This window comes from Leopardus geoffroyi, chromosome D4, assembly GCF_018350155.1.
Source record: "Leopardus geoffroyi isolate Oge1 chromosome D4, O.geoffroyi_Oge1_pat1.0, whole genome shotgun sequence".
Lineage (NCBI taxonomy): Eukaryota > Metazoa > Chordata > Mammalia > Carnivora > Felidae > Leopardus > Leopardus geoffroyi.
Window position 1 is genome coordinate 73,129,427 of NC_059342.1, and position 22,146 is coordinate 73,151,572.

General features: G+C 43.3%; 1 protein-coding gene across 5 annotated transcripts in view; it reads left to right on the forward strand.

The window, feature by feature from the left end:
• The window catches only part of SNX30 (sorting nexin family member 30), a 116,016-nt gene that overhangs the window by 45,028 nt on the left and 48,842 nt on the right, over positions 1 to 22,146 (forward strand). For 4 of the 5 annotated variants that reach the window (XM_045470086.1, XM_045470082.1, XM_045470084.1 and 1 more), the window contains exons 2-3: positions 8,692 to 8,883; positions 20,365 to 20,475. In XM_045470086.1, coding sequence (XP_045326042.1) covers positions 8,692 to 8,883; positions 20,365 to 20,475 — 303 coding nt within the window. The remainder of the gene's footprint in view (positions 1 to 8,691; positions 8,884 to 20,364; positions 20,476 to 22,146) is intronic. The other variant, XM_045470083.1, reaches the window with a different exon arrangement.

Consider the following 22,146-nt stretch of genomic DNA (forward strand, 5'->3'; position numbering starts at 1 on the left):
GCAAGTTCATTGGCATAGTTTTTCACAGCATATCCTTGTAATTTATTTTTTTATTTAAAAAAATTTTTTTTAACGTTTATTTATTTTTGAGACAGAGAGAGACAGAGCATGAACGGGGGAGGGGCAGAGAGAGAGGGAGACACAGAATCAGAAGCAGGCTCCAGGCTCTGAGCCATCAGCCCAGAGCCCGACGCGGGGCTCGAACTCACGGACCGCGAGATCGTGACCTGAGCTGAAGTCGGACGCTTAACCGACTGAGCCACCCAGGCGCCCCTATCCTTGTAATTTATAATCATGCAAAGAGGTAATAGTTACTGCCTCTTCCTCTCCCTACCCCACCACTGTATATTGATCAGACTTCCTAAATTTTGATCTAATTCATCTTTTAGAAGAAATATATTCTGGTTTGGCTTGTAATATTTACTCTTTTCTGTTTTCAGTTTATACTTTAGCTTCTTTATTCCCTCTTCCAGTTTTGACTTTTGTTAGAGCCTAAAGTGTTCTATTTCATGAGGTAAATCATACATATTTGTATTTATCTGCTCTTGAGGACTGGGCTACTTTCTTCATGTTTTGGTCTTCTTGGGTCTGAATGATGAGCGAAGATAGGCTGGATATATTTTTAGGTTTTCCTGTGTCTAATGAGGTAATGCAGGCCTGCCATTTGCCACCTATCAGAACAAGTGAATTAATGGATCCCCTCTCTTTCCCCATGATGTTAGAATTGTCTTCTCAGATCTTAGGTTATCAGTTGCCAGATCAGTCGAGTGATCTATCAGTGGGGAAGAGTCAGAAGGAAGAAAGCCAGGGTCCTGGATAGTCACTCAGGGAAACTTGGCCTCATTTCTCTCTGCATCTGGATCCAGCATAGCCTGGCTTCCTTCGTGTTTTGGGTTTTCTCCCCATCTCGGTGGAGCCCAGCTCCTTCAGTTTGCGGTCTCTGTGGTTGGTTGGATCTGCCCAGGGCAGCTGGCCAGCTGCCTTCATGTTCCTTTGGCTCTTGGCTTGCATTTGCATCTCTACCCTTCATGGTGAGAGGAAGCAGTGTGTGTGGGCAGACACCTTTTGCTGGTGGTCCTTACACGGTGTATCTGCCTGTGGTTGGCATCCCCTTGTCCACAGCAGCCAGATACTCTGGTGGTCCTCCTTTGCCCCGCTCTTGGCCCTCCCACTTGCCCATCCCCCCAGAAGTTTGCACTTTCAAATTAGAGTATAGGTGAGGGCTTCAGGGCATTTTCTACTTCTTAGGAAACCTTGATAACCTTGAGTGACTTCAGGGACATGGGTTAAAGATACCTCTTAGTTCTTTTCCTCACTTGTGTCCCAATTATATCCCGTAGAAAACCTTTGGAGGTTTTAGCATTTGGATGGCATTCTTGCCTGGTTTCCAGTCTGGTCCAATTCTAGTCACTGCTTTTCTTTTTCTTTTTCTTTTTTTCCCCTCACTGCTCTTTCTCTTCCCTTCTGTAGCTTGTTAAGTGAGTATCTGGAGAATGGAACGAGGGAGAGAGCAGGGTGTGTCTGTGCTCAGCTCACAGAGTTTATCTAGGAGTCTAGTTTTATAATCTTTAAATGAGTGTGTAACATTCCTATTAGTATAAACACGATCATTTCCTGGTTATCGAGCCTTTGGGATTTTTCCAGGGTTCACTCCGTGTTCTTTGCTCTGCTATGAACATCCTTGAACAGAACATTTTTGAGAGTTTCCCTTTGATTGTATTCTCCAAAGTGGGCTTAAATTCAACTTTACGACAAAGTCAACAATCAGGAGTGTTCTGTTCAGTCTCTGTAGGACCTATTCATTCTTCAGGCATCTCCTGTGTGCCTGGCAGGAGGCAGGTAAATAGAGACGAGTCAGGTACATTATGAGCACTCTCCCCTTCAGTGTGAGGACGCCTTACATCAAGCTCTCCTGAAACTAGATCATGTTGCCCACTTCCCTCTCGCAGTATCAAAAAGAGAGCTTCGAGTGTTTAAGCAGGACTTTTTTTTTTTTTTTTTTTTAGTTTTTATTTTAGTCACCTGGTGCTCATCACAAGTGCTCTCCTTCATCCCCATCACCTATTTCACACACTCCCCACCCCCCCCCCCTCCACCTCTGGTAACCATCAGTTTGTTCTCTATAGTTAAGAGTCTCTTTCTTGGTTTGTCTCTGTCCTTCTCTCTTTTTTTTTCCCCTAAGCATGACTTTCTAAAAATTAAATCCATATTGGCTCCTAATGTATACCACTTTCTTTTCACAAACCACGTGTATAATGTAATATAGAGTTTTGCCAGTGATTTATGTTAATTTAATAATCTGTCTTCTGCCTGGCTGACCACGATAGTGGATCTGGTAACTGAAATTCCTTGAACCAGAGGGGTTTCTGTAGCAGCTCACGTACGTATTTCTCTTCCTAGGTAAAAAGGGGTAGAGGGGGAGAAGAAATCCACTTATAACTGAAACCTGCGTTAGGTGAGAATTAATATTTGGGAACAATGAGGTGTTTTCATTTATTTATATGTTGTAATTTTCACAAGAGTTACTGTAGCTACAGGAAAATCATTAAGGAAAGTGTATTTGAGGCACCAGCGATGACTCCCCATACAGTTTTTATTTTCAGCAGCATTTGTTAAATGTCTGTTGTGAGCCCAGCCCCATAGTCTACAGGGGGACGCAAGAATACTTGCAGGCAAGTTGATTTGGCTTTTTTTGTTGTTTTTTGTGTTTTGTGTTTTAGTCTGTTACTAGTGTTGTAGCACCCACTGTGTTCCAGGCACTATTCCATCTGCTTCATGTACTAGCTAATTCAATCCCATTATACCCATTTTATAAACGAGGAGATTAGGGCATAGAGAGGTTAAGAAACTTGCCGGAGTCTACTCTGAACTGGGGTTCAGAACTGCCCAGTCATTGCCAGGCTCGGTGTCATTGTCATCTGACAGACCTTTACTGAGTCCCTTCTACTGGCAAGGGATTGAGTTGGATCATTTCTAAGACTCATTCATTTATCAGATATATGTTGAGTGCCTACTATGTGCCAGAGGATAGAGGAGAAGAAAATATGACAAAGCCTCTCCTCTTGTCAGACCGTCAGTCAATACATAATAACTTTTCAGATGGTGAGAGTCTGTGACTAAAATAAAGGCAGGGAAGGCTCTGGGAAGTGATAGAGGGGTGCAGGGGTATTTTTAGATTTTTGTGGGCTGAGAAGGTGTCATTTGGGCAGGAGCCTATTTTTTTTATTTTTTTTAATGTTTGTTTATTTTTGAGAGAGAGAGAGAGAGAGAACAAGTGGGAGAAAGGTAGAGAGAGAGGGAGACACAGAATTTGAAGCAGGCTCCAGGCTCTAAGCTGTCAGCACAGAGCCTGACACAGGGTTCGAACCCATAGGCCATGGGACCACGACCCAAGCTGAAGTTGGACACTTAACCAACTGAGCCTGGCGCCCCTAGCAGGAACCTATTTGAAGAGAAGAGCCAGCCACGTGGGAATGTGAGGGGAGAGGACTGGTCCAGGTACAGTGAGCAGCAAACATGGAAGCACTCAGGTCTAGGTGTCCCGAGACCTGTGCATCTGGAACGTGATGAAGCAGGGGAAGAACGTCAAGGATGAGGTCAGGGGGAATGGTGAGGTCACATTGGCCCTCATAGGTTATGGGAGGGAGGTTGGATTTGATTCTGAGTGTGAGTGGGTGTCTTTGAGAGTTTTGAGCAGGGGAGTGACATGCTCTGATTAACACTTCTCAAAGAGCTGCCTGGCTGCAGTATGGAAGCCTGACCCTAGGGCAGCAAAAATGAACCAGGAGCCTTATGCATTGAGCCAAGGATTCTGCCACTTCTCGCATTCCATGGTTCATGTTGGTCAGAAACGTGCTGCTGTCCCATAGCACCTGCTCGAGAACTTAGGTCTCTCACTGTTGCATGCCTGCTGCTAGAGTACTGGACTGTCCTCTCTTCCTAGATTTTCATATTTTTGTTAAAATATTTTTTCTGAGGCGCCTGGGTGGCTCAGTCGGTTGAGTGTCCGACTTTGGCTCAGGTCATGATCTCATAGTTTGTGGGTTCGAGCCCCGCATGGGGCTCTGTGCTGACAGCTCAGAGCCTGGAGCCTGCTTTGGATTCTGTGTCTCCCTCTTTCTCTGTTCCTCCCCTGCTCATGCTCTGTCTCTGTCTCTCCTTCAAAAATAAATAAAAACATTAAAAAAAATGTAAAATATTTTTTCTAATGTTTATTTATTTTTGAGAGACAGAGTGTGAGCAGGATGGGGACAGAGAGAGGGAGACACAGAATCCGAAGCAGGCTCCAGGCTCCTAGTTATCATATCAGCACAGAGCCCAACACGGGGCTCGAACCCTCAGGGCGTGAGGTCATGACCTGAGCTGAAGTCTGAGGCCCAATCCACTGAGCCACCCAGGCGCCCCTAGATTTTCATATTTTCCCTACACATTTGCTTCTCATGGGGACCATATCTTGAGGGGGAGTCATTTGAGGGCGTAACTTGTATTAAGACCCTAAGGAAAGTGTTAGCTTTCCTTGACTGGCTTTGAAAACAGAAGCTTCATATTTACCCAGAAGGATTTATGGCCAGATGGTGGACATGAGGGATGTTGTTGGGTTGGAAAAAGCCACACAAAAGGCGTTCAGCTTGATAAGACCTTGAACTCAGAACTAGAAACCTGCGTTCAGCTCTTAGCATAGCAATGACTAGCTTCATTTGGACACATGACCTAACCTTTTTGAGTTGCCTCCTTCTTGGCAGAGACAGTATATCTCTCTTGCTAACCATCACAAGGCTGACATGAGCTGTAATGAAATAAGAATGTGGACACAGGGGCGCCTGGGTGGCTCAGTTGGTTAAGCATCTGACTTCAGCTCAGGTCGTGATCTCCTGTTTGGTGAGTTCGAGCCCCACATCAGGCTCTGTGCTGACAGTGCAGAGCCTGCTTGGGATTCTCTCCCTCTCTCTCTGCCCCTCCCCTGCACTTGCGCATGTGTGCTCTCTCTGTGTGTGTGTGTGTGTGTGTGTGTGTGTGTGTGTGTATAAAGATTATATATATAGTCTTATATATATATGTGTGTGTATATATATATATACATAGTGCACGTATATATAAAGAATGTGGAAACACTGTGTGCACATGTGCCATTGAAAGCTGAGCTGGGGGCTCCCATTTTAGGAAATTATAGACATTTGTAGGTCGTCGACTATTCATATGTGCTTACATAATACTCCGTGAAACACCTGATAGTAAGGGTATGAGTGTTTCCCTGGTCACGTAGTCCAGGGAAAAAGTCTTCAGTGTGATAAGGTCTGTTTGACTGACTCTCCCTCCCCCACCCCCACCCCCACCAACTGACTTGAGAACAAGTTAACTTCCCGCTGTCTGGCCAAGACATCTCAGACCTTTGTGTGGGTTGCTTTTGGAAAGTTATTGGCAGAGGTCCCAGAACAAAGGTCAGGGGAGTTGGCTTGGAGTCACTGGGACACCTGCAAACAGATGTGTACACACACACACACACACACACACACACACACACACACACACAGAGGTGAACAAGACACAGTCACAGTTGTTGGGGACTCACAGTGTTTGTAGATGTTACATATGTAAATAAATGATTAAAACTGAAAACTGCTGGGGCGCCTGGGTGGCTCAGTCGTTAAGCATCCAATTCTTGATTCCGGCTCAGGTCGTGTCTCATGGTTCTTGACTTTGAGCCCCGCATCGGGCTCTGCGCTGACAGTGCAAACTTGCTTGGGATTCTCTCTTTCCCTCTCTCTCTGCCCCTGCTGTGTGCTCTTTCTCTTTCAAAGTAAATAAAACAAACTTAAAAAAAACCCAAAACCCTGAAAACTGTTTCAGTGGTAGTATCTTCAAAGTACTGAGAAGGAGTAACTAATTTCTGCTAGGGGGTGGATCAATGGAGGATTCCAAGAGGAGGGTGCATTTGAACAGATTCAAGTGAGATACTTGGAGACCACTACGTAAAAAAGAGGGGTAGCTTTGCAAGCAAAGGTGAGGAGCACGAAACAGCACGGTGGGTTCCAGAACTGAAGTCTTGAGAAACAAGGCCGGTAAGATCTGTCCAGGCCAGATGGTGGAAAGCTGCTGTCAGAGCCCATGTTGGCTTATCTGTGTAAAGATTTTGAGTTCTTTGTTTCTCTTGTGCAATGCTTAGCCATCGGCAGAGCCATTCTGAGGCCCAGTGTGCTAGTGTTGATGAAACGTAAGTAAGGGTGGGCCCCTGCAATGCCTGGTGCGGGCCGCGCCTGAGGCCAGTGTTTAAATATTTACTGAAATGATGGAGGCACGATGGTTATTATCGCAGAGCTCCAGAGAAGGTGTCTTCTCAGATCCCTAGACGCTGGGGTATGGCCACTGCATGCCCTGTCTGTATGCTGCCAGGGCAGTCAGATGAGCTGATGCTGCTGTAGCTAAGGTTCTACAGTCACGTCCACACTGAGGGCAGCTACTGTGGGGTTCGCCTTCCCAGCTGACAAGCCCTTGGGCTGAGGAGAAGTGGAGAGTGGGGTCTTCTGTGAATATGGAATTTTTTAGCAATCACAAAAAATGTTTTTGACATTGTGTAATCATGCATGTGGTTAAATTATCTGCACTCTAGAAATGGAGACAAAGGAAGGTGCCTTATGTGTTTACTTTCCATCATCCATTGAGTTGGGTGACATTGCCCTTGACTCCAGACTCCACCTTGTCACAGCCCTCTTTCCAGCTAGAGCCCATGGATGTGACTGCTAGGTTGACCTCTCATTTCCTCTGTGTCCTCTTATCTGGGGGCTAAGTCATATCCAACCTGCAGACAAGAAGAGAGAATTCAAGGGAAAGCATCTCCCCATCTCCAACTTGTGATCTAATGACCAACAGGACAACAGTGTTTCCAAGGTCTTTTCCATGGTGTCATGTCTCTTATTGTATTCCTTAGTCTTTGCCTTCTGATGACTCCAAAGTGACATATAGATGCTCACATCTACTGCTAGACAGGGCTTTGTCTGTTATTAAACCTAAAAACCAAAAGAGGTAAGACTGACTACCTTTTTTGGATATTGCAGGAACATGATTTAATCAAGTGGCTTCCCACTAAGGCCTAAAAAGAGGTCCATAATTTAAAAAATTTTCCATCTCTTTCTTTTCTGTCATTTGTACCCCTCCCCCCGTTTGAAAACTTGTATGTTGTGGACAAATTTATACATATACAAAAGAGGAGAAACCTACAGATACTGGCTTCTATAGTTATCAACCTTGGGGCATCTTGTATCATCTATATCTCCGTCTACCTATTCTTAATTATTTTGAAGCAAATACCGCATATCCTATCATTTCATCCATGAATATTTTTCTATATATTTCTAAGAGATGAAGTCTTTGTAAAATCATAATACTTCTGTTATCACACCTAATACATTTCTAAATTCCATCAAATAACTGCTCAGTATTTACATTTCCCTGAATATCACCAAATCTGTTAACATTTTTTAAATGTTTATTATTTTTGAGAGAGAGATCGAGCGAGCCAGGGAGGGGCAGAGAGAGAAGGAGACACAGAATCTGAAACAGGCTCCAGGCTCCGAGCTGTCAGCACAGAGTCTGATGCGGGGCTCGAACCCACGAACCATAAGATCATGACCTGAGCCGAAGTCAGATGCTCAACCAACTGAGCCACCCAGGTGCCCCTAACGTCTTGTTTTAATCAGGATCCACTGCAGTTGTCAATAGGTCTCTCAGATCGCTTTACATCTCTAGGTGCTCCTTCTGTCTTTCTGTCTCCTTGCAGTTTATTTATTGAAGAAGCTCGGTCTTTGGTTCTCTTTAATTTCATACAGCTTGGGTTTTTCTGATTTCATACTTATAGTATGGTTTAATATCTCCCTCATTCCTCTATATTTCCTACAAGTTGATGTTGTGTCTAGAGATTTATTCAGGATTCAGATTCAATATTTTGGCAAGTATACTTTTTAGGTGGTGGTGGGAACTGCTTTCAGGAGGCACATGATGTTTAGTGGTCTCTTTGTGATGGCTGATTGAGTTTTTAAATGTGCTAAGTATTTAAGAGGGTTCCGATGTGTTAATGTCTACCTGGGCCCAGGTGATCTTGAGAAAGGGGGAAAAGGAGAATGCTCTTGCGGTGTGTGCATGGCATTCTTTCTCTGTCAAAGTCTGACGATGGTGGGGCTGTTATGTTCTCTGTCCCTCAACTGTTTGCTTCTGGTGGTTCCTCCAGTGCTTGCTGGACAATGAATTGGCATGAATTTGGTGTAGAGTACTGCCACAGTTTGTTTCTATTGGTCACAGAAGACCTGTTCACTTAAAAGATGTTGAATAAAGGGCACCTGGGTGGCTCAGTTGGTTAAGCGTCTGACTCTTGATTTCAGCTCAGGTTATGATGTGGCGGTTCGTGAGTTTGAGCCCCACATCGGGCTCTGCGCTGACAGTGCAGAGCCTGCTTGGGATTCTCTCTCCCCTCTCTCTCTGCCCCTCCCCCACTCGTGTGCTCTCTCTCCAAAATTATAAATAAATAAATAAATAAATAAATAAATAAATAAATGTTAAGTAAAGAAAGGATCAGTTTCTTTGAACATTACTTTTATGTTTAGAGATGTTTCTTGGTTTGGTGAAAGCAGCCACTTTTGCTGATGTTCTCCAGATGTGTGTTTTCATTTAATTTGTAAGGTGACTCTTCTCTCCTTTCAGGATCTCATTTTGCCCAACGGTGGTACTCCAGCAGGTACTTCGAGTCCAGCTTCTTCATCTTCCCTTCTCAACAGACTTCAGCTTGATGATGACATTGATGGTGAGACCAGAGATCTCTTTGTCACAGTTGACGACCCCAAGAAGCATGTCTGTACCATGGAGACCTACATTACGTATAGGATCACCACCAAAGTAGGTCCTGTCATTACCTTCCACCCCTGTTGAATGGTCTTAATGAATTGGAGGCCTACCTTCATGGTTCTTGCTTTCTTCCTTCCCTTTGTATGACTCGATTCACCTTCATTCAATGGTGGATGTGGCTTTTTGATACAGCGTAGATGTATTCAGATTAAAAGGATTATATGTGAATTTTTAATCTTAAAACGAAGGAGAAATTGTGACTGCGGTCTTTCAAATAAAACATTTAATCCCTCTACTTTCACCTATTTTCGGTCATGATATTATTTAACGTTAATGATATCACATTACTATTGAAATTTATGAATTGCTGTATCATTCGAAATCTCTGGCAAGACCATGGTTGTAATTTGGTGTATTTGGAATGGATCATAGGGGGAGGGGAAGAAGAGAAGATTAGGAACAAATATTTATTGCATTTTTGCTGTGTGCTAGGTGGGTAGTGGACAGGGTCCTGAGATTGTCTGGCTTAATGTTCGCAGCAACCCTAAAAGGTAGATCTTCTAGTTATAATTTTAGAGATGAGGAAACTGAGGCAGAGACTTTAACTTGGTCACTGTTACAAAGTAGGTAACCAGGATTCTAAGTTGAATTTTTAGGACTATCAATCCCATATTTTTATTTTCAAATCCATACTCTTAAGCTAATTCTACTTATAAAAGAATAACTTTAATGTATCTTTACTTTTTCAATTGTTTTTTCAATATTTTAAGTAGCAGTACAATTTTAGGTTTCAAGCAGTGTTTCTTATCCTTGGCAGTATTGATGTTTTGGACTGAATAATTCTTTGTTGTGTGTGTGAGGGGGTGTCCTATGCATTGTAGGATGTTTCCCAGCATGCCTGGCCTCTACCCACTAGATGCCTGTAGTACCCACCTCCAACCTCCAGTGGAGACAACTAAAAATGTCTCCAGACATTGCCAAGTATTCCCTGGGGACAACATTACTGCTGGTTGGGAAGCACTGATCCAGAGGAAGAATAACAATATTTACACTATTAGGAGAAAATATACATGATCGCTTTATATATATATCAATACATAAACGTATACTTCTAACTGGTTTTACTCAGTTACCAGCTTATTATAAAAGGATACATTAAAAAAGAACCAAACCCAAAAATGGAGTCATTTGTTTCCCAGTACAGTAGACCAAGACTTAATTACAGTTTCAACCTATCTCAGGAGTCATCACTTTATATTTTTGAATAAAGAAAGTACTTTGTTCAGGAAACCATCCTGTTTGTTGGTATTCCCCCGCCACCACAGCCACATGATGAAGAAGGATTTACAGATATTTTTAGAAGTTTTAATAGATTGAAGGTGGCTTTGTGAATGGTATTAGGAGAAGCGTTTATGAACATCTCTCTCTTCTGTGCCTTTTCTCTTTTTCATTGTAGAAAATAAATGATTTTTAAAAATATTTTAAAGTTTACTTATTTTGAGAGACAGAGAGTGTGTATGTGTGAGCAAGGGAGGGGCAGACAGAGGGAGAGAGAATCCCAAGCAGGTTCTGCACTGTCAGCACAGAGCCTGATGTAGGGCTGGATCCCATGAACCGTGAGATCATGACCTGAGCCGAAATCAAGGCTTAACCGACTAAGCCCCCCAGGTGCCCCTGAATTAAGTTTTTGCTTTGAAAATTTAGTAGGTTCTGTACTTGTCTAAATTCTTTGGGGGGGGGGGGAGGCAGAGAATAAAGTACACTCAGATTTGATCTTTTATTGGATGACAGTGCTATATTTTAAAAATGATGCGAGTACTGGAGCACTTGGCTGGCTCAGTCTTTTAAGCCTCCAACTCTTGGTTTCGGCTCAGGTTGTAATCTCACAGTTCGTGAGTTTGAGCCCCATGTCGGGCTCTGTGCTGACAGCATAGAGCCTGCTTGGGATTCTCTCTCTGCTCCTCCCAGGCTTGCACGCTCTCTCTCTCAAAATAAATAAACAAAAACATTTAAAAAATTGTACAAGTACTATAAATACTTTATTGTGAAAAATAAAGTAAATGATGATAAAGACCAAATACAAGTCTCACTTAGCTCTTCTCACTTAAGTTGTTCTCACTAAATGCTGCCATTGTTGAAATTTGGTATACATCCTTCCCAGTCTTTTTTTGTGTTTACATATGTGCATATATAGTTAAAATATATATAATTCAGATTTCACTGCAATATTGTTTTCTAACTTCCCCCTCTACAATATTTTTGAAGACCTTTCCATGTTCATATGAATATAGAGAGAGCTTAGTTTTTTAATCTCTATTTATGCAATGATTATAGAGTATCTTTTTCCTATGGACATTTCAGCCTTTGTCAGACCTTTCTTTGCTATCACTGCCCTGTCCTTTCTGCACCTGGTTCGCATTCGAAAATTTGTCCACGTATGTGTGCACATGTACACGCATCCACGCAGTCTTCCCCTGTCACCGTTGACCCCGGGTGCCTGTTATTTCTCAGGCAGTGATCTAGATGCTTAGATGGATGTTAGGTCGTCAGAGGTCCTAGGTTGATACCTGTCTTCCCGTGAATTATTTCCGTTTTTTGCCCCAGGGCCAACTTATTTTTTACTCCGTAGTCAGCGAAATGCAAAACCTGTTTTTCTGAAATTTATGCTCTAAAACAGCTGAATGACGAGGTGACCGCCTCGCTGGCACAGCAGTGCTCGCCAGCCTTACCACTTCCCACCCTCCTTGACTCCTCTGCCCTGCAGCGGACCTCACGGAATGCCAGTACTGCGGGACCTCTGTTCACTGAGTCACAGGCTCAGGCGCCTGCTGCTGGCCACCGCTCTCCCCTGTGCCTGTCTGTTTCCATCCTTCCTTACCCCCTTTCCTCGGTGTTCTTGTCTCTGTCCCTTCTTTGTGGGGTTATTTGATTCCCTGTAAGTCAGAACTTTTCCAAGTTCTAATTCCGCATTTTCACTTCTCTGTGATGCTCCCACCTCTGGGTGAGCTCATTGCAGAATTAAGTTTTACTTCTTACTGTCAATTCTGTCTCAAACCAGAGTCCTTTTCTTTTCCTGGTTCAGGTAATGACACCAAGCTTAATGTGTTGGTGGTGCATTTGGGACCTTCTTTCTGAACGTTGCATTAAAAGCGTATCTACACATATCCCTACGTAGCCACGCACCCTGTGATGTGTGGGGATGAGAGGAGGATTACAAACAGGAACACAGGGTCTCACACACTGGTCTTGCCCTGGGACCCCCACTTCTGCTGTGGTTTTCTAGCAGAGATAGTGTTCAGAGGACGAGGTTGTGCAAATACTTTATTACTTTGAGCTTTGACTCCCCTGTCCTACTTCAGATTCCTGAGGACCAAAGCTAGACAAAGTAGAGAGCTGCTTTTGCTTGAGATAAAATGAGCCTAGGACTGAGAGCCAATGCAGGCAGAGCCCTCCTCTACCCCAACCCAAGTCATGGGCACCTTCCCTCTCCGGTGGTGGGGAGCCAGCCTGGGCATTTTCTTTTTCTTTTTTTTTTTTTTTTTTAATTTTTTTTTTAATGTTTATTTATTTTTGAGACAGAGAGAGACAGAGCATGAACAGGGGAGGGTCAGAGAGAGAGGGAGACACAGAATCTGAAACAGGCTCCAGGCTCCAAGCTGTCAGCACAGAGCCCGATGCGGGGCTCGAACCCACGGACCGCGAGATCATGACCTGGGCCGAAGTCGGACGCTCAACCGACTGAGCCTCCCAGGCGCCCCAGCCTGGGCATTTTCAAGGCAAGCAGGCAGACCCTGGCTCTTCTCTGCAGGCTTTTAGAATGTATCATCATCATAGTAACTAATTACTGAGCACTTACCATGTGCTGGTGCTGTGCTTTTTTTGTAACAGAAACCTTTTATTTTATCTAAGTAATACGTGCTTGTTGTAGAGAAACTAGGAAATTCAAGTAAGCTAAAACAATAAAATAAAAGAGCATCTATAAGCTCACCAGCCGGAAATAATCATTTCTAAATTTCTGAGCAATTTGTCTCTATCCACGTACGAAAATGAGTATTCTGCAGGCTGCCCATTCACTGCATGTGGTGCGGCATCTTTCTCTGCTAGCAAATGCCGGTAAGCACACCGTCATGCTGTCACTTCTAAGACGACAACAGTGCTCTGCTATATGGGTGAGCTGCCATTTATTTCGTGCTAAGTGCTTTAAATATATTGTCAGTTAATCCTCTGTATACCGCTCACTGAAGCAGGTATAGGTGGTGTTTTTCCTTTGTGGATGAGGAAACGGAGACACAGACATATTAAGAAAATTACTCAAAGGCATGCAACTGATGTGTGATGGAGCTAGAACTTGAATCCAGATCTGCCTATGGTGTACTTCCACAAGGCATGATTTGCCAGACAGGGATGGCTCCACCCACTTGCCCAGCACTGTGCACCGTCTACTACCTGGCCTGGCTGTTGAAACTGATGAAGTGGAAATAGACAGGAGCCTTCAGCTTCCTTTAGGAGCCGTCCTCCTCTTGTCTCTTACCCCATCTCCTTTGTAAGCACCAAGTCTTGTGCCCCAACTGGCTCTTCTCAGGCTAGGTGCCACTTAGAGATCAAGGATACACAAGGATTGCAAAGTGGGCGTTAGATTTGATCACAAGAGGGCTATCCGTGACTGTGGTGAGTGCAATTGCCCTGGGGTCGTGGGGCAGAACCCAGTTGGCAGTGGGTTCGAGTGAGTGAGAAGAAAGACACAAGTGTTGGTAGTTTGCAGGTGAAGTGAGAACAGGAGCTGGAGGAGGTGTGGACTTGAAGGGAGGGGGGCGCTTTTTGTTTGGTTTTAAGGATGGACATGACCTGTCCAGAGCCCAGTGTTGCTAGAGGAGACATTCAGGTGAAGTTTGGAGGGGAGGATGGAAGCCACAGAGCAGAGAGGGTGAGTAGCCTGAGCAGAAGTGGATGGAATGAGTGGCCTTTTTTGGGGGAGGTATACTTTTTCCATTGTTTCTAGAGGAGGAAGGGAATTTTTGTCCTGTTTGGTTTTTGTGGCAGCAAGTTGAGGGCTCTGTGCTTCTAGCTGCAGTTTTCCCTCGAGGTCTTCTGCTAAGAAGGAAGGGGAGGTTTGGAAGTAAGGCTGAGAAGTTTTCAAGACTTCTACAGGCTTCTCGTTAACTGATGTGGAAAATGAGAGAGAAAGAGCTGACCAAAGAAGTATGAGACTACTTGGCAGTGTTGAGGGTCCGGTGGTAGATTTTATTGTGTCAGTTAGTGTGTTTGCCTGATGTTGCTTTTCCTTCAGGAGCGTGCTCACACACCTGGGTCTAGTAAAGCAGGAAGTGCACGGTTGCATTTTTGCCAAAGTCGTGTGAATGGACACTAGGGAAGGGATATTTAGGGTATTGGCAAATAAAAGGGGATAGGTTATGGAATTGATGCTGAATAAGAAAGGAAGTAAATATGGGATTGGACAGAATGTCAAGGAATTGTAGGTTCCAAGAGGCTGCAGAACCAAGGGTGTCGGGAAATGGAAGAGTCTGAAATACAGGAGGTGCTGGTTAGATAGAGGGAGGTCTGAACTTCTGCCAGGTGACAAAGCCTGATGGGAGTGGAAGGAGACGCTGGTGGCTCACAGGTGGGTGTTGTCTGCATGAACCACCTGGATCTCAGGGGCACCCAGACTCTGGAAGGGCTTTGGAAAGGAAGCCCGAGAGCTAGGCACTCGAGTCTTCTGGGAATCAGGAAAAGGATGGGTGTCAGCAGACGACAGGTGTGAGAGGTATAGAGACACATACCTTGATGGCCTGAGCCTCTGAAGGGTTTTCATGGGGCTGGGGAGCAGTGTAGAGTGAAGGGGATAGCAACAGCACCTCTTGGTCTTGGGGGGTGGCGTGGAGTTTGTGAGATGTGAGAAAATGAGCAGCGTTCTACCTGATGGGACAGCAGGGAGGCTGTAGTCCCAGAGGAGAGCCAGCTTTCAGAATCTGAATAAGTGGAAGAAGGACAGGAATTTAATTATGGAATGGGTGTTCCAGAAGGGCTTGGTGTAAAATGAAGCTCTGAGAAAGGAAGCCCCGAGGAGTGTGAGGAGAGACCAGAAGCCTCCCTGGTCGTGATTCTCAGGTATTCTCTTAGGTTAGCAGGGTTTTGAAGCAGAATGAGATTAGCTGGCTAATATTTGACAAGGGAAGAGGTCCCTTTGCAGGGAAGGGACGGGGATCCGGCTATAGCTTGGACAGATGACATTTCTGATGAAGACCAAATGTCTCTAGAGTACACTGGTTGTAAATTTTGGATTGAATGGGAATTCTTTGGAAGGGCTCCAGGCCACAGTAGTTAGGCACATCAGCTCCTGAGGAATAAGAGTTCTTTTGTGGTAAGGTGAGGCCCAATGGACAGATGCTCTGCGGGGTGGGGGGATTGATTGCCCTGTGGATCTGTGCTAGGTCTTCTAAAGTGTTGAATTTGCAAAACAAAAACAAAACACACAAAACACACACACACACACAAAGACCACAAGTTGGCAGGGATGCCTAGAGATATTCACATAGAATGATGGCAAAAATGAATATTCTTCAGTACAACTCTTGCACTCTGTTACCTATTTATAGATCTGACTTTAGGTGAGTACCCATGACCTTGTGATCTTGTGGGGCATTCTAGATTTTGGAGAGACACAAAACAGTATAGTGGTTGTCTCTGATTATGGAACTGTGGGTGTACCCTTTTCTCTTTTTTATTGTTACTAGAAAATAGAGCAAAAAAAACCCTTTTTACTTTATTTTCCTTACTAAGTTAGACCCTGAATTTCACAGAGGAAAATTTTACTACATGCTCCTGGTTGGAGTTTTTATTGGCCTGCATATTTTAGGAGTACTCTGAGTCTCAAAACTGACTGGGTTTCTCTCCAGAAATCCACAGTAGTGTCTGTGGCCCAGTTTTAGCAGGTGTGCAGAATTCCACAGTGAGTGTGCCTAGCCTCATTTGTGGCTCTCGTTTTTCTCTCTGTCCTTGTTTTTTTTTTTCCCTTGATCTTTCTCACCTACTTCTAATTTATGTCATTTAATCATATTTCATGTATCATATATCTTTTCTAGAACAAACTGTGATAAAAGTAAAGTATCACGAATATCCTTCTGCTTCATGATAGTTTTTGTTTACCTTATTGCTTTCCAAAGCATCAAATTTTTACTCCTTTATTTAAGCCATTATATCCATAAAGGAGCTTTATTTTTTGTGTGTGATTATGAAAGTATATGAGAATTGGGGCACCTGAATGTCTCAGTCGGCTAAGCATCTGATTTCAGCTCAGGGCATGATCTTACAGTCCATGAGTTCTAGCCCCGCATCGGGCTCTGTGCTGACAGCTCGGAGCCTGGAGCCTGCTTCAGATTCTGTGTCTCCCTCTCTCTCTGCCCCTCCCCTGTTCATGCTCTCTGTCTCTCTCTGTCTCTCTCTGTCTCAAAAATAAATAAACATTTAAAAAAATTTATAAAAAGAAAGTATGCGAATTGGTAGATTTGGAAACAAGGATGAATATATGAGACCCACTACCTAATATGCTAACGAGGCACCTAATAAGGATGAGTTTAAAAAGGACAGTTGTCATTATGAGTTCTAGATTTTTTCTAACCTTTTATATCCATGTTTTTAATACAAATGAAATCATAATGTATGTGCAATTAATTTTGAATCTTGGTGTTTTTTCTTCAAACTATACTGAAGCAGGGGTGCCTGGGTGGTTAGTCAGTTAAGGATCTGACTCTTGATTTCGGTTCAGGTCATGAGATAGAGCCCCGCGTCGGGCTCCATGCTGAGTGTGGAGCCTGCTTAAGATTCTCTCTCTCTCGGGGCGCCTGGGTGGCGCAGTCGGTTAAGCGTCCGACTTCAGCCAGGTCACGATCTCGCGGTCTGTGAGTTCGAGCCCCGCATCGGGCTCTGGGCTGATGGCTCGGAGCCTGGAGCCTGTTTCCGATTCTGTGTCTCCCTCTCTCTGCACCTCCCCCATTCATGCTCTGTCTCTCTCTGTCCCAAAAATAAATAAACGTTGGAAAAAAAAAAAAAAGATTCTCTCTCTCTCCTTGTCCCTCTTCTTCTCATGCTCGCTCTCTCTCTCTCTCTCTCAAAAAAAACTATATTGAAGCATATTTGATGTTAAAGATGTCTTACAGACATGATTGCTGATAATCATAGAATAAATATCCTAGAACTTAACTGTTTTTATTGTTGGACATTTAGGTTGTTTTGATTCCTTTCCTATTTTATTTTATTGTATTTTCAAGTTTATTTATTTATTTTGAGAGAGAGTACGCACAAGCAGATGAGGGGCAGAGAGAATGAGAGACAGAATCTCAAGCAGGCTCTGTGTCATCACCTCACGAACCATAAGATCATGATCTGAGCCAAGATCAAGAGTCAGACGCTTAACTGACTGAGCCACCTGAGTGCTCCATTCCTTTGCTATTTTAAACAGTACTGCAGTGAACATCATTATACAAATGTCTTTGCTAACAGTTTAAAAAGTATTTTCTAACGGTAGATTCCTAGAAGTAGAATGGTAGGAATTAAAGACAAAAATAAATAAACCATAAATAAAGGAGAGAACACAAGTGAATATTTTTAAAAACTTGCAATGGGGACAGCATTCTTATTCATGACACCAAACTATAGCCACCATAAAGGGAAATAATGGCTGAATTTTAAAATTCTGTATCAGAAAAACCCTTGTTACACAAGTGACAAAGACCTGACTGACAATTTAAAAAAAGAAACTCCTCACAAAGAAAATCTATAGCCAACAAATATTTCAAAGGATGTTCGACCCCAATAGTCATTAAAAACAAAAGAAAACAGGGGCACCTGGGTGACTCAGTTGGTTGAGCGTCTGACATCAGCTCAGGTCACGATCTCATGGTTTGTGAGTTCGAGCCCTGCGCCGGGCTCTGTGCTGACAGCTCAGAGCCTGGAGCCTGCTTCAGATTCTGTGTCTCCCCCTCTCTACCCCTCCCCTGCTCACACTCTGTGTCTCTCTGTCTCTCAATAATAAATATATGTTAAAAAAAAAATAAAACAAACAAAAGAAAACAAAGATGATGTACTATTTTTCAGTTGTAAGTCCATTAAAGACAACCACTGGTTGAGGAGAATATGCAGTTAAGAATATAAGTTGATATATTTCTGGAAGCAGTTTGTCAGTTAAAACTACACGTACTCTTTTCTCCAGTAATTCTGTCTTTAGGAATTTAAGAGATTCTTAGATTTGAACTTGCTAACAGAAAGATATCTAAGAATTGTTAGAGACTTAGAAAATATGAGTGAATGAATGGATATGCATAGAAAAAATATGGAAAGATATAAACCATAATACTAATCGTGGGGTTTTTTTTTCCCCTCTCAATTTAAGAGAGTTTATGACCGATCTTTATTTTTTCTTCTTTTATTTTTCCTGAAGTTTTAAAATAAGTATGTCTAGGGGCGCCTGGGTGGCGCAGTCGGTTGAGCGTCCGACTTCAGCCAGGTCACGATCTCGCGGTCCGTGAGTTCGAGCCCCGCGTCGGGCTCTGGGCTGATGGCTCAGAGCCTGGAGCCTGTTTCCGATTCTGTGTCTCCCTCTCTCTCTGCCCCTCCCCCGTTCATGCTCTGTCTCTCTCTGTCCCAAAAATAAATAAACGTTGAAAAAAAAAATTTTAAATAAGTATGTCTAACCTGAATAAGTCGAAGGGGAAAAAAAAAAAGCCAGTTCCCCGACAGTGAGCTTGTTTACAGCGGAAACAAAACTTGTGTTTTATCATACTGCTTTTTATAGTTACCAAATACTGATTTCAAAGTTAGACACGTTACATAAACTACAATTTATGAAGAGGATTTTCAAAAGCATAATAAAGAGAAGTGATTGGTTGATAACACGTAACGTTTAGGAAGGCAAAAAGTAGACTCCTCCATCACTGCATTTACAGTGAAAACAGGTTGCATTTGCCACCCATCACAATCCACCTTTTATGGGCCCATCGTCGGCAAGTTCTCAGATGGAGCCTGGTGGGGGATTTGAAGAATGTCCCTTCCAACCCTCTTCTTACTGTTGAGGAGACCCAGGCTCTGGGAGGCTTAGTGGTGTCTCAGGAATCTGGTAGGTGCTAGGAATGCTCCTGCCCAGGCCTTTCCTCACCCAGCCTTGGAAGGAGTGTCAGCCTACCTACCCTTCAAATTTCCATCAGCCTCATGCCTGAAAATTCATCAGCAGTGATTTTTTTTTCTTCTAATTCAAGCATTCTTTTTTTTTTTTCCTCCCCAATTCCACAATGCTGATTCACCCGGGGAGTCTTCTAATAAATCACAAACACTTAGGTTGAATGAATTTCCTCACCTCTTCCCACCTGTACCCTCCATCATAGGGGAAGGTTGTGCATGGGACTTTGGAAAGGGGAAAAGCTACAGAAGGAGTTAATTGGGGTTCAGTCCAAGACCGAATCCTTTAATTTCACAATTTTGCTCGGACTGAGTGAGCATGGCTTTTGGGGAGGGTGAAATCATAATTTTCAATGCCAACGCTCTTCCCAGCTTTTTCTTTGATGGCTAACTCTTGTTCATATGTTTTTAAGATTTTCTTAGGGTCATGGATTAAAACAGACTTTCGGCCTGAAAGAGTAAATTTATAAAATGTAGCTTGAGCCATTTTTATTTTTGACCTTTCATTTCTGAGAGCTATGACTGTGGTATATAGTCTATATCCTCATAGGGGAAAATGCTTTAGCTGAGACATGGTTTCAGTCTGGGCAAACTAACGTGTAAAAATCTTGTTTTGGTATAAATTAATTTCATTTTATTTAGCACTGGTTTTCATTACCAGTGTGCTGCAATCGCAATTTCAGAAAAATTAACAAGAACAGAGATGAGATGAATATTTTTCTGCAGTACAATGACATCTTGGCATTCCTTTCTAGTTTTTTTTTTTCTAATCATCTAAAATACAATATAGTTCCAAGGTTATGGTTTTCGCAGAATATGGCACATGAAACAAGACGTTTTCTGTTTTCATCCAATCTGGCTCTTAAACGAGCAGGTGTGCCCTTAGCTCTTTCTGTCTGTTTGTCTTCCCTCAGCCTTTGATAAAACTTGTCAGCATATTCAGCAGAAGGTGGAGACTTCATTTCTTTTAACAGAAAACATGGATTGGGATTCAGTAGCAATATCCTCAGAATTATTCTGCTAAAAGAAATCCTCAAAGTTAAGCCTGGAGGAAATGAATCAAGTGTTTCTAAACACATTCTGAGGGTTAGTGGAGTTCCATTTCCTAAGGGTAGGGGGAAAAAAAACAAAAACAAAAGCCTCGACATTTTCATTCTAGATCCTGGACTTTTGAGCCGGGCCCTGGGGGCCTGGACTCCTCATTTTGTGTTGGTAATTGCTGCCTTTTGGCTGGTGCTTTGGTGGAAGGAAAGTGTGTTCTTGCCCAGTTTGGTTTTTCAAAGAGAGCTTTTTTCCTTCCTTTCTGCCAAGACATGGTGCTATTCCCTTCGACTTACTTTGTTCCACCCTTCTTATTTGCAGAGTACGCGGGTAGAGTTTGACCTGCCAGAATATTCTGTTCGTCGAAGATACCAGGATTTTGACTGGCTGAGGAACAAACTGGAGGAATCCCAGCCGACTCATCTCATTCCCGTAGGTACTAAGTCATTACAGCTGGTTCCTCTCTTTTCCTTCGTTGTCCTTCCTGAGGATGTTTACTCAGCCCTCACCCCTTAAATGCAGGGCAGATTCTGTCTTACCTTTTATACCACATTCTCCCACCAAACGTACATGAAACATTTTCACAGGTGCTGTCCAATGTATCACGTTCGGGGTTTTGGCTTCCGGTTTGCTGTCCGCATGCTGGTTTCTTGAGTAGGCTGGGGTAGATTTTCACTTTCATTATGACAGTTTTTTGAGGTATAAAGAGTCCTAATTCTGATTTGCTGCCACTGAAAGACTGTCTGTTTTACTCCCTTTCCAGACATACGTTCTTGAGGTTTGGGCAGCTGCCACCAGGTGATGCCTCGCATGACAGCCAGCTGGGCTCTCTTTAGACACACGGGTAGTTCAGGGAGCAGGAATCTAGCACGGCACCATTCAATCCTAGTTTTTCATTTCAAAAACAGACCCCAAGCCACCTAACTCCATTTACAGCAGCAGCATAATATTTATCTATTAGTCGTATCTACCCATTAAAAAAAACAGAACTAGAGCAAATAAAATTTAAAAGACTACTTAAATCAACATACATATTGAGTACTTTTCTGACTACCTTTTTTCCCCCAGTAGAAATAACAACCATTTAGACCCCAGATGTTTCTTGGGTCTTTGGGGACTTGAGCGCATTTTGGGTCATAAAACTCTTCAGAGGGGCTTTATCTTTCAGTGAAACCCTTGGTTGAATAACTTCTTAGCACTGCCAATTTTTGTGTTGCGCATGCGTCTTCCAGTGCTTTCCCGCCATGGTTCGAAGAGGCTGAATATGGAGTTTGCCGGGGACTGCATTCTTTCTCAGGGGAAGAAACTCATTTTTTTTTTTTTTCAACGTTTATTTATTTTTGGGACAGAGAGAGACAGAGCATGAACGGGGGAGGGGCAGAGAGAGAGGGAGGCACAGAATCAGAAACAGGCTCCAGGCTCTGAGCCATCAGCCCAGAGCCTGACGCGGGGCTCGAACTCACGGACCGCGAGATCGTGACCTGGCTGAAGTCGGACGCTTAACCGACTGCGCCACCCAGGCGCCCCAAGAAACTCATTTTTAAGCAGTTGGAACTGTTACTTAAAATAGAATCGTAATTTGGCAAAACTGGCAGCTGTGAATCATTTTTTTCATAGACTTTGTATTCGACAACAGTTTTAGATTTCCAGAATGATTGCGAAGGTAGTGTAGTGAATTCTCATATAGCCCACACCTGCCTTTGCCTAACGTTTTACATTAGTATGGCACATTTGTCATAATTAACCAACCAGTAAGAATTCATGATTACTGACTAAAAGTCCTTTATTCAGATTTCCTCAGTTTTGCCTAATGTCCTTTATCGGTTCCAGGATCCCATCTAGGATGCCACCTTCCTTTTAGCTGTCATAGCTCTGCAGGTTCTTCTTGGTTGCGATACTTTCTCAGGCTTTCCTTATTTTCTGTGGCTTTGACAATACTCAAAACTGTCAGGCGTTTTGTGGAATGTCCCTCATTTGAGATTTGTCTGACGTTTTCCTCATGATTAAACTTAGGGTAATGTGTTTTGCTGGGGGCCCTAGGGGAAGTGCCGTTCTCATCACATCATACGAAAGGTACATGCTATCAGCAATATTTATCACTGT